The 11589-nt window shown below is 46.5% G+C and overlaps 1 protein-coding gene and 1 pseudogene across 1 annotated transcript; both read left to right on the top strand.

The window, feature by feature from the left end:
• Positions 1-1166: 1166 nt before the first annotated feature.
• LOC120454326 lies at positions 1167-1778 on the top strand (annotated as a pseudogene).
• Positions 1779-5380: 3602 nt separating this feature from the next.
• LOC120454617 lies at positions 5381-11167 on the top strand. The gene is made up of 2 exons (XM_039640080.1): positions 5381-5509; positions 5674-11167. The coding sequence occupies exons 1-2, from the start codon at positions 5458-5460 to the stop codon at positions 8133-8135; spliced, it is 2514 nt and encodes an 837-aa protein (XP_039496014.1). The 5' UTR covers positions 5381-5457; the 3' UTR covers positions 8136-11167.
• The last annotated feature ends 422 nt before the right edge of the window (positions 11168-11589 follow it).

Below are 11589 nucleotides of genomic sequence, written 5' to 3' on the forward strand. Positions count from 1 at the left end.
ATTAACACACAAATGCTGAATGGTGAGTGCTGAATGCTGAATGGTAAATTGTAAATGGTAAATGGTAAATTTCCTGCGAAGCCAACAGGGCGGCTACTCGTTATTGTTGGCTTAATGTTGAATAACTGTTTGCACGCACTGTTGCATTCGAGTTTATTCGAAACTGAAGCGAAATGAAAGAATAATGAATGGGAAAATGGGTAGCTGAGATTGAAAGCCTGCTGTTGCCGATGCGGACGGCAATTAGGGCTCATTTCAATTGCAGGCTCGAATTGATTAGAAGTTGCCAGATAAATTAGAAGCCCGCTCGCCAAGACAATAGTTTCAGGGTATTATTTATGCGGCCCACAATGGACGTAGCTCCAGCTGAATGCGTTACGCAGGAAACTTGGAGCCCCTCATTGCCGGATGCCTTGCAGGTGGCTGATTACGGACCGATTTTATTGATTCCCCTGGGACCAATCTATTGTTTTGGCTTCAATAATGGCCAAGATAACTGCGAGTGAGCACACTGCAAATGCCTATCAAGCATAAGGAACAATCTTAATCTGGCCTTTATATAACTTTAGGGTATTTTAATAAAACTACTTCCACTTAGTCGTGCAAATGATGAGCTACCAAGCTTTATCCTTACCGAAGACCATTAGTTTCTTTCGGTGTACTCCTGGCACAGCTCATGATAAATTTACAATGCTCCGCATGCGAAGGCCACGGCGAACAATAACAATTGCACTCCGTCGCTGGCACTCCGTCGACGCAGGAGCAAGGCACATGTTTATGTCCTTCTCCGCCGTACAGCTCCTGCCCCAGAATCCTTGTAGTGGAAGCCCCGTGGCTGCTTGGCTAAGGCGAATGTCCTGTTTCTCGTTTTCGCACGTACATTGTGCTGCACTTGCACTCTGCCACTCTGCCCCCAGATAATTGCATTGCCCCCGTCCATAAGTGTCTGCTGCTGCCATCAGGCCATCCTGCAATCCTGCAATCCTGCCATCTTGTCCTTCGTCCTTCGTCCTCGCTCTGTGCGGAGTTTTGTGTATTTATGAAAACCATTTCCGGGCGGCAATAAAACTCAACACGGTCAACGTCAGCGGCATCTAATCTTGGCCCGGCGGCGCTTCGAGTGCCATTAATTTTGCTTGTTTTTTTCGCTGTGACATTTTCCGATTATGTGCGGATTTGTGGCACGACGGACGCCCCTTCCCCCCGCCCCACTCCCTTCCACTTTGGAGCCCAAGGAAAAGTTTGCAATTTACACTTTGGAGACGGCTGTCCTTGAAAGATTGGCGAGTCCTGGTCTTAACAAGGAAAAACAAATAGGCCACCCGATGACAGGCGATAAGAGCCACCTACTCGTGTTTTGTTCTATTTTTTTGTTTAGTTTGCATTTGTTTTTGTATTTGTATTTGTTTTTGCCATGCAAGTGCCACGCCCCCATCCGCTGCCACTTGCCGCTGCCCGGAAAAGTTGCGCCCACTTCTGGATTTGCCTTTTTGTTAATGTTTGCTCAATTTAAAAAGTTTTCCATCGCCATTTGCATTTGCACGACATTCGCACGTGCTTATGCAACAGCAAAACAATTGGCGAAAGCAATGTGGGCGGCAGGTGGGCGTGCCAGGAGCGGGGGGGAGTGGGAGTGGGTGGGCGGAGAAAGTGCTCAGCCAGGCGGCAAAGAAACCATTTGCATACGCACAGGGGCTTAGACCTAAGGGGATTCCAGCGAAGAGTCCTTTGGGAGGACGAACCAAATGGGGGTGAAAGTCATGATCTTTACTGCTTAAAGTCTTCAATTGCCATGGGTTTTTATAGTAAAAGAAATACAATTTGATATGCAATAGGTACTTTGTAGCTTTTTAAATTATTTAAAGTGATCTGGAACACTTGTATAGGCCCTGCTTATCTAAAAATATGGACTGGTACTGGTAATTCATGCACAATATGTTAATATTCGAGGGTTGCTGGGTTGCTGGCACAAAGTTCGATTGACGTTTTATGTAAAAGTGCCTTTATCTCACGTGTAGCGCTAATCAAAACAGCGCGACCCCAAAAACCTATAGCAGATTGGTTGCATGAGCAAATAGATAACCGCGTCGCATTTGCATAATCTAAAAAAATAGCCGAAATAACCCCTGTCGTGACCCCTGACCTACGCCCCTGGCTACGCACCAGGAAGGCGGAAGATGGGAAGTTGGGCAAAAAATCGGAATGAAAGAAAAAGCGGAAAAGTTTAGTTTTTGTTTTTAATTTGGTAATGCAGCACGGAGCATGGCCTCCAATTGTTGGTCCTGGACAAGGACTTTTTGCCTGTTTTCCGACAATTACATTTGATGAAGTTTTACAAATGAGCGAGGCGTGGTCGCGCTGCGGGGCGGACATTTAGTTAACTTTCGGCCAGCTAAAATTGAAATTGAATTCCAATTGTCAAATGGAATTGTATATGGCCAACGAGGAGTAGCAATTGCGCCACAAAAAAAAACGTGAAAAAAACTAGAATGGCAATTCATTCGGCGGACAGAAAGCGATGTGGGATTTAATGGATTAAGGTGGAAATGTGCATTTTAAAGTCCAGTAGTTATATTTATAATGCATTATTAATTCGGGTGCACTGGAATGGTAAGGCTTTTGATTCGGTTACAATCAATTCTTTTCATTTCTGCATAGCTGCGTTTCAGTCAACATTGTGTGACAAATATGTGCACAAGTGTGTTGGCGGAATGTTTTAAATTCTGTCGCTCAATTTCACATGGACTTTGCATCATATCCTGTCGGGATTTCCGACTTACTTACTTACAATTATTTGCATCTTTAGTTAAGAATGCGCTATTAAGCACATGTAGGTTTCCATTCTGATTCGACTGGGCTAAATTCACCGAGTTCCAGGTCCACTTAGTTTGGCGCTGTATAATTGCTCATACGCACTGTTGCACCTGTTTGGATTTGAAACCCGAAATCAATTTGCAGCTAAACTGCCGCAGATTATCTCGAATTGGATTCGAAATCAAATTGGCAATTGCCAAGTACAGGTTAACAATTACCGTCCATTCCGGCAGATTAGCCAGATACCAAAAACCACATATCAGCTACCAGTTACCAGTTACCAGTTACCATTTACCATTTAGCAGATACCAGGGATCTCCGAGTCGTTTATATGTCTGAGTTTGGCAGAGGGAATATCTTTCTGGGCCATCTCCCATTCTCGTATGCTAGAACCCCGTGTCTGTGTGGCATCAGTTAATTGATTTGCTTTACGACTTGCGGCTGCAGTCAGTGCTCTTGCAACATATTCCTCCAGTGGAGGCACTGCTCCATAATATTTTTTTAATATTGTTCCGCGCTGGTACTGTGGCTGGCCTCCTTTTGGCAATTGGCCATCAAATTAGCTTTGCTTTTTTGGTCCACTGTGCCACATTTATGAATATCAACGAACCTGTGAGTGCGATGCGGTTCCAGCCAGAGTGTCCCCTTGGTGCCTCCATTCCCACTTTTCTTTTCACTGGGAAAAATCTCTGGAGAACTAAATTCTATTCTTTATATTGTGTGGTGTCTTTACAAGAGATATAGCTTGAAATTATATAACAATCTTAAATAATACACACTTCAAACATCATTTTTGTTCTTCAAGCTTTAAAGTAGTTCGATCTGGTTCTCAAAGCGATCGAATAGCATTATTTATCTTTCCACTTCGCAGTTGGGAATCAAAGTCCATAAAATGATACACCATTTTCTATCTGTGTGCTCATAAGCAGCAAAAATAAAACTGTCGACGATTGGAGGGAAAGCGGGAAAGCGGTCTGAGGCTGAGGAAAAGCCAGCAATTGCAACTGCCAACTGCTGCTGCTGCTGCACTGACACAGGAAATATTATCCGCATTGCCAGCAACGAGCGATGAGCAGAAATTGAGGCTGCCAAGGTTTTGGCCTGGCTTTGTGGGTCGTCCTTTTCGACGAGGGGTCCTGGTGAGGATGGAGGAGGGTGGTGGGGGGTTGAGTGCCGTCAGGACAAAGCGCAAAAGCGGCCAAGTGAATTCTCAAATACAAATTCAAATGGCAAATTGACAAATGAACCTTTTGAGCTTTTTACGTTTTCATTGTCTGTCTGTATCTCTCAGTTCGCCAGCGGAGCGGATTCATCCTTATGCGCTGGGTGGGTGGCCTTTTGGGGGCAGCTGGATATAGAGATGGAGCTGGAGATGGAGCTGGAGCTGGAGATGGTGGGTTAGAGTTATCCAGGAAACCTGGGGCAAAGCGAATGTGGCCCGACTTCGGTTGGCAACAGTAAGTTAAATTAGGTATTTTCCGCAGAGCTAAATTACTTTTATGCCAGAAAGGAGCGCTACACAGGCAGTAAGTTCATTCGAGTGCCTCGAAATGAGTTCAAGTTGATGTCATCCGAAGAGTAAAGCAGTTTCGTCTCCAATATTATTGAATGAGGTGTCAGCACTTCAAGTGGCCCGAGTAATGCGTTTATAATTAATGTACAAATGTACTCCCAGTTACAATCATAGCAGTTTTATTTATTTTCCGCAGTGAGCGATGAACATGCTCTCCCACCATGGAAATGGTTTGAGTTGGCTTTTTTCCAGTTCAGACCCGCTCCTTTTCAGTCAAAAGAAGTACAAACAAAACCCGTGGGCACAAAAGTAAAAAGCATTCGACAGGCTATTGATGCTGATTTTGTAAAGATGCCGATGCCGATGCCGATGCCAAAGTCGATGCGATGCCAATGAAAATGAGAATGAGAATGGAGCTGGCCATGGGAATGAGTATAGGAATGGGTATGGATGGGTAAGGGGATGGCCAAGGGTGTTGGAGGAATTCCCTGAGTTTGAGCCTGAGCCCTGCGGGTTTTGGTTGCCGCTTTGTTGTGCCGTCCAGCTGGACGTACAACAAATTACAAAATGTTGTTGAAAGGCCATTTTAAAGCCCCGGCCACTTGGCACCACCCACCCACTCCATTCAGACGGAGGCCAAAACCGAGCTCGGTAAACAGAGATTACAAATGGGCCAAGTGTGGGTGCAGCAGGAACAACTAGAACTACACAACTACACGACTACAATGGGCATTGTTGGCCGCTCACGCTAATACCGGATTCTCTTTTACATTTTGCAGATTTAAGAATTCTTAAAAGGATACTAGCAGGAGCTGGAGTAGGAGCAGGAGCAGGAGGAGCAGCAGCGTCCAGAAGGACCAACTTTCCACTCGAAGCAAGTTAAAAGAAAAGAACTCTGCCAAACTGGAGGCGGTGGGCAGGAAACGGCAAAATCAATAGTGCTAGTGCCGAAGAAGTGTGGCCAAAGTGCTGAGTAATGTGGAGTAATGGAGACCTTTTTGCTGGCGGCGGCAACATGATGTGAAACATGGCAATCGAATCAGCATCAGCCAAAGCCATTTAGGGTCATCTATTGCCAGGGTAGTGGAAAAGTGGAAAATCGCCAGCAGGAGCCCCAGCAACGAAGCCATATGCACCGCAGCATGGAGCGCAGGAGGAGCACCAACCCGAGGGCTCTGCCAGGTGAGTTGTCATGCCCAGGCAGCAGGTGCCACGCGCCGAAATAGATGGCCAATACAAAAGTATCCACTGTAGATTAGTTACGTACATATATATGCTTTCTTAGTCACACTCTGTGATTTGCAAGTAATACATTTGAATTGGTTTTTTGGTTGTGTCCTCCCCAGTCTGCTGGATTCTGCTGTGCCTGGTGGCCTGGACCGTGGCAGATGACTGGTCGCTCAGTTGCGCCTCCAATTGCACCTGCAAGTGGACCAACGGCAAGAAGTCGGCCATCTGCAGCTCCCTGCAGCTGACCACCATTCCGAACACCCTGAGCACAGAGCTGCAGGTGCTGGTGCTCAACGACAACCACATCCCGTACCTCAACCGGGAGGAGTTCTCCACTCTGGGGCTGCTCAACCTGCAGCGCATTTACCTCAAGAAGTCCGAGGTGCAGTACATACACAAGGAGTCGTTCCGCAACCTCAAGATCCTGGTGGAGATTGACCTGTCGGACAACAAGCTGGAGATGCTCGACAAGGACACCTTCATGGGGAACGATCGTCTGAGGATACTCTATCTGAATGGGAATCCCCTCAAGCGCCTGGCGGCGTATCAGTTTCCCATTCTGCCCCACCTGCGCACCCTGGACATGCACGACTGCCTGATCTCCTACATAGATCCCATGTCCCTGGCCAATCTGAACCTGCTGGAGTTCCTCAACCTGAAGAACAATCTGCTCGAGAGCCTCAGCGAGTACGTGTTCCAGCACATGGCCAATCTGAAGACGCTCTCGCTGGAGGAAAATCCCTGGCAGTGCAACTGCAAGCTGCGCAAGTTCCGCGGCTGGTACGTGAACAGCCGCCTGAGCTCCGTGAGTCTGGTGTGCAAGGGGCCTCCGGCGCAGAAGGATCGCACCTGGGACAGCGTGGACGACGAGCTCTTCGGCTGTCCGCCGCGGGTGGAGATCTTCAACAACGAAGAGGTGCAGAACATCGACATCGGCAGTAATACCACCTTCAGCTGCCTGGTGTACGGAGATCCCCTGCCGGAGGTGGCCTGGGAGCTGAATGGCAAGATACTGGACAACGACAACGTGCTCTTCGACTCGGAGAGCATCTCCTCGGACAAGCTGTGGAGCAATCTCACCGTCTTCAACGTGACCAGCTTGGATGCCGGAACCTACGCCTGTACGGGCTCGAACTCCATCGGCAGTATGACCCAGAACATCAGCATCTACCTCAGCGAGATCGTTCAGCATGTGCTGGAGAAGACGCCCGAGACCTTCTGGTACTTCGGCCTCATCATGGGCATCTTCGGCACCGTCTTCCTGCTGATCTCCATCTCGTTCGTGGTCTGTCTGTGCAAACGCACCACCCGCCAGCACCGACATGCCAACAAGGCGGGCGTGAAGTCGAGTGTCAGCTTCAATGATCAGGAGAAGAAACTGCTGGACTCGAGCGTCACCACGACCACCAATGACCGCGGGGACAGCTATGGCATCGACAACCAGCCCACCTCCATTGGCATGAACAAGGGCGACTCGGCCGGAATGGGCTTCAACCAGATTGAGATCCATGCGGTGGAGAGCCATCGGCATGGGAGCATGTTGGTGCAGCAGCAGCCGCAACAGCAACAGGTTGCAGGCGGTGGTGGCATGCGGCAACAGTTGATGCAGGTGAAAGATCCCACCTGCGGCATGATGAGTGTGCCCACCTCGATGGCAGGCCATGCCCACTCGCATCCTGCCCAGATCTCCGAGGAGTTCCCGCTGAACGTGGGCGTCTTTCCACCGCCCCCCGAGTTCTGCTCCAACATAGTCCCAAATCCAGCCTTCGGGGGCAACATCTTCATCCGGGTATCCGTCACCCAGGACATGCTGGACGGTGCGGACCTGAACATGTATCCAGATCTGCTGAACATTCCGAAAAGGATGCAGGACGTGCAGGAGAGTGGTGCCGGAGCTGGTGCAGTGGCCGTGCCCGAGGGTCAGTTTGCCACTCTACCGAGACACACAGCCCGCAGAGGTATTCTCAAGAAGGACACATCCTTGCAGCAGCATCAGCAGCAGCAACATCAACATCAGCATCAGCAACAGCAGCAGCAGCAACAGCAGATTCAGCAGCAGCACCAGCAGCTACAACAGCAACACCAGCCATCCGGACTCTACACACATGATGAAATCGTGACCTACAACCTGGAGGCCAGTGGCTATGACCCCCACCAGTCGGCGTACCACAGCAATGCCATGGAGCTGCCGCCTCCTCCGCCGCCGCCCGCCGTCACAGCGGTGGTGCAGTGCCACCACCCGAGTCCCAGCAACTGCGCCAGCTGCATCAACAATGCGCCGCCACCGCCCTCCGCCTGCCAATCGCCGCCCGTCGAGGTCACGCCCATGAGGCCGCTGGACAGCTCCGCCTACCCCAAGTACGACAACATGGGTCGGCGGATCACCGCGAGCGGAGGACTCGGTGGCTCCACTCTCTCACTGCACGACGAGGAGCGGTACGAAAACGAGACGCTCTTTGGCCAGGCGGAGAGCCAGACCAAGGGAATGCCCGAGCAGTCGCAGGATCTTCACCAGCCGCAGGAGGTGACCCAGGGCCAGGACAAGGGCGGCGGTCCTGGCGAGTTCGTGTCGCTCTAGTATTACGGTACCCAGGTGTAAATAGGTCAATAGATTCGTGTCCCCAGAGTCCCCAGAGTCCCCAGAGTCCCCGGGAAACCCTTGGCAATCGTTTGGTTCATATCAGTTTGAGGAACGAGTGCTCTAAATGAACATACGTATATGTAGCAACCCACACAATCTATTGACTGCATCGCATAATTTTGAAGAACACAAATCCAACGAGAAATCCAGTTCATGAGAAAGAAAGGCGGACAGGATTGATTGGGTTTTCATTTTTGGGGATTGAACTATAGAAGGTCATTAAACGTAGAACAAACACCATTGTTGTTAATTAAATTGTAAATTGGTCGACCAAACCATATAAATGAAAACCCTTATGAGACTGTCATCACATCCCAATCAAAATTATTATTTTCCATTCGGATTGCACTCTCAAACTAGATATCGCTCAAGAATATACAGTTCCAGTTCATACTCCATTAGAGTCCCCATCCCAGCTAGCATTTGGTAGTAGTCCCTCGAAGTCGGTACCTTCCCAGAGGACGACTGCGGTGTATTCTATAAGGTATAGCGACCAAACTGATCTTCATAAGGTGTATAGTACGATTAATCGCATATGGATTGGACCCGTAGCTGGTCGAGTCTTAGACACATTGCTTCCGGGGTGCTAGAGTTTTAGAGATCAGACACTGAATAGGATTAGATTCGAATAGGATGGTATCTCTAGATATGCATATATATATGAAACGTTAGCCAGATCTATTACGCCCCATATAATCGCCCCTATAATCCTGGATGTGCAATGGATATATAAATACTTTATCTAGTTTCTAGCCCCTCTGCCCCGTAAAATAGTTCCTTCTTGTACATATGTAAATGTATTCCTATTGCTTAAGGACTTTTAAATCAAAATAATTTTATGCTCACTACCCGAAAGTATCGCATATATCACAGAGTCGTGCCAAATGTTTTTAAAGTCTGTTTTTAACCTGTTAGCCTCATGCGATTGTTTAGACGTCTTAGAGCCAGTTTCGATTACTTAACCGTAGTACTTGCTGAACACTTAGTACCTATTAACTATGATTTAGTCACTCCCACTAGCCTAGCATACAGAATAGAACACGTTCGGTTCCTCTCCGTTTTCCCACTCGAAGTCCTGCAAGTAGATCAAAAACTATATCTGAATAAGGTACGACATTAACATTTACGCAACATATATCTATATATATATATATATAAACATCTGCATATGTTTGTACTTGTGTGTAATCTGAATGTAGAAAGAAATGCAAAATGGAAAACAAATACGACCCAAGCGAGGCTATATCGATGTGTATATCTTATATATAGTATAAAGTACATATAGTTCATATAGTACATATGCAATGTAAACATTTATCGAGATCCGTGTTTGTAGAGGAGAGAGCACATGGATTAAATGGATTTTTGTGTCTGTAGAAAGTTTCAAATTCGAGCTTGGTAATGTAAAAGTAAGCTATAGAAGTCAATATAAGTACACGATAAATTCCACTTACATGACCACGCCCACTCACCGCCCCCCTCGCATGATAAATGTGTGAATGCATGTGTGTGCGAGTGTGTGTATCTGAGTGTGTGTGTGTGCGGAATAATTAAACACATGAATGCAATGAATTACTATAATAATTATGGGAAAGTATGCAGGCAAATATTTGCACAACTTCCATGAGATTTTTAACCCCTTCACCCCGTAGCTATCCATTATTTGTTTTATCGCCGTTGTTGTTTAATGTGTGCCGAGTTTCAGGCGAAGCGATTTTTGTATTTTGGTATTATGAACTGAACCAGAGCAAATTTGCACGGCACACAAAAAACACGGCAAACAGAACATTCTAGTTTAATCAGTAAATGTATCTGAATCTGAATCTGAATCTAAATATAATTTAACTGAATCCCTCTTCCCTGCGTACCTCATTTTTGACAGCGCAGAGTGAATGATATGATTCAATCAAAAGCATTTTCGCCCGCTCTAATGGACGGAACTAAATCTGAAACTGAAAATGAAACTGAAACAGACCCTGTGTACATAGGCCATTTTAATTACATCATACTCGCGCAGACAGAGCCAATATTTTATTCATTTTAAATCGTTTTAACTAATTAAAACCAAATGGAAACCGCCAACTGAGCGAGAGCAAAAGACAAGTGTAAACACGCAAATAGAGTAATGGGTAATGAGAATAGCAAGGCCCGACTAGAGAAAATTTAAACTATGCTTTTAACTACGTCTCCTATTTACCATTCACCATTTCCCAATTTCCACCACCCACTTCCACGAGCGCCACGCGTTTTTCCGAACGGAGATGGAAATGTTACTATGATTTTAATTACTCAGCTTGAGTGCAAATGGAAGGCGCCCACAGAACCAGATACCTAGATTCGAAACGTATCTGAATCCGTGTATCCGCGTATCTGCCTATCCGTGTGACTTGGTTTCTGGGTATCTGCATCTGGTGGCGCTGCATGTGGCATCTATTGAGGGGTATAAAGAGCGGCCAAATTAACTTTTTATGAGCGCTGCCAAGTGCTGGCGAACTAAATGAAATTCGAATGATGAGTAGTAGTAACAAATTTTGTACAATACCATAAAAACATTGCATTGCACATTGCATTTTAACTTGAATTCCATTCGAAAGCTGAAATTAGCCAAATCCTACGAGCCGCACAGAATCTGAATCAGAATCCATCACGAACTCGTATACGCATTTATAAATACAAAACATCCCGACAGGACACGAACGCACTTGCCGACAGGACACACGCATACGGACATGGACATGGATACGGACATGGACATGGATACGGACAAAGAAGACGGACAGACCGGAAAAAGCGAGCATTGAACAAACAATATAACCGAGAATACATTGTAATAGCATTAATAGATTGTCAAGCTTTATTACACACTATATTAACATAGATGGAATAATAATAATTATTATTATTACTGTAATAATACGAGTAACAGAGAACACAAAGAGAAATATGAATAAATTTAATAAAACCAAAAACAAAGCCTTTACATTTGTATGTATGTACATACGTGCCATATGCATTTATGCTCGTTTTTCTACCATTTAGCATACCGTCATTACAGCCGCACAAGGGGAAAAACAAGGCCAAACGGCGAACGAAGGGGGAAAATCGATTTGATGACATTTCCATAATGGAAAACTTCGCTGCAGTCAAATCAATGTCTCTTCCTGCGCACTTGATGGAAAGTTCTCGCCAAACACTGCAGCCAACTTCCTCAATATCCTAGGTCCTTCCCCTAGAACACCCCTCTCCTCTCTTCTCAGGCAATCTGCATAATTTGCCATGAGCCCCGTTCCTATCACTTGTTGATCGTAAACGGTTTTTGGCATATCAAATTTCCGACTTTTGCCATAGCCATTCTGAAATGTTTGCTGGCGATAACCAAACGAACATTCGG

This window comes from Drosophila santomea, chromosome 3R (genome assembly GCF_016746245.2).
Source record: "Drosophila santomea strain STO CAGO 1482 chromosome 3R, Prin_Dsan_1.1, whole genome shotgun sequence".
Lineage (NCBI taxonomy): Eukaryota > Metazoa > Arthropoda > Insecta > Diptera > Drosophilidae > Drosophila > Drosophila santomea.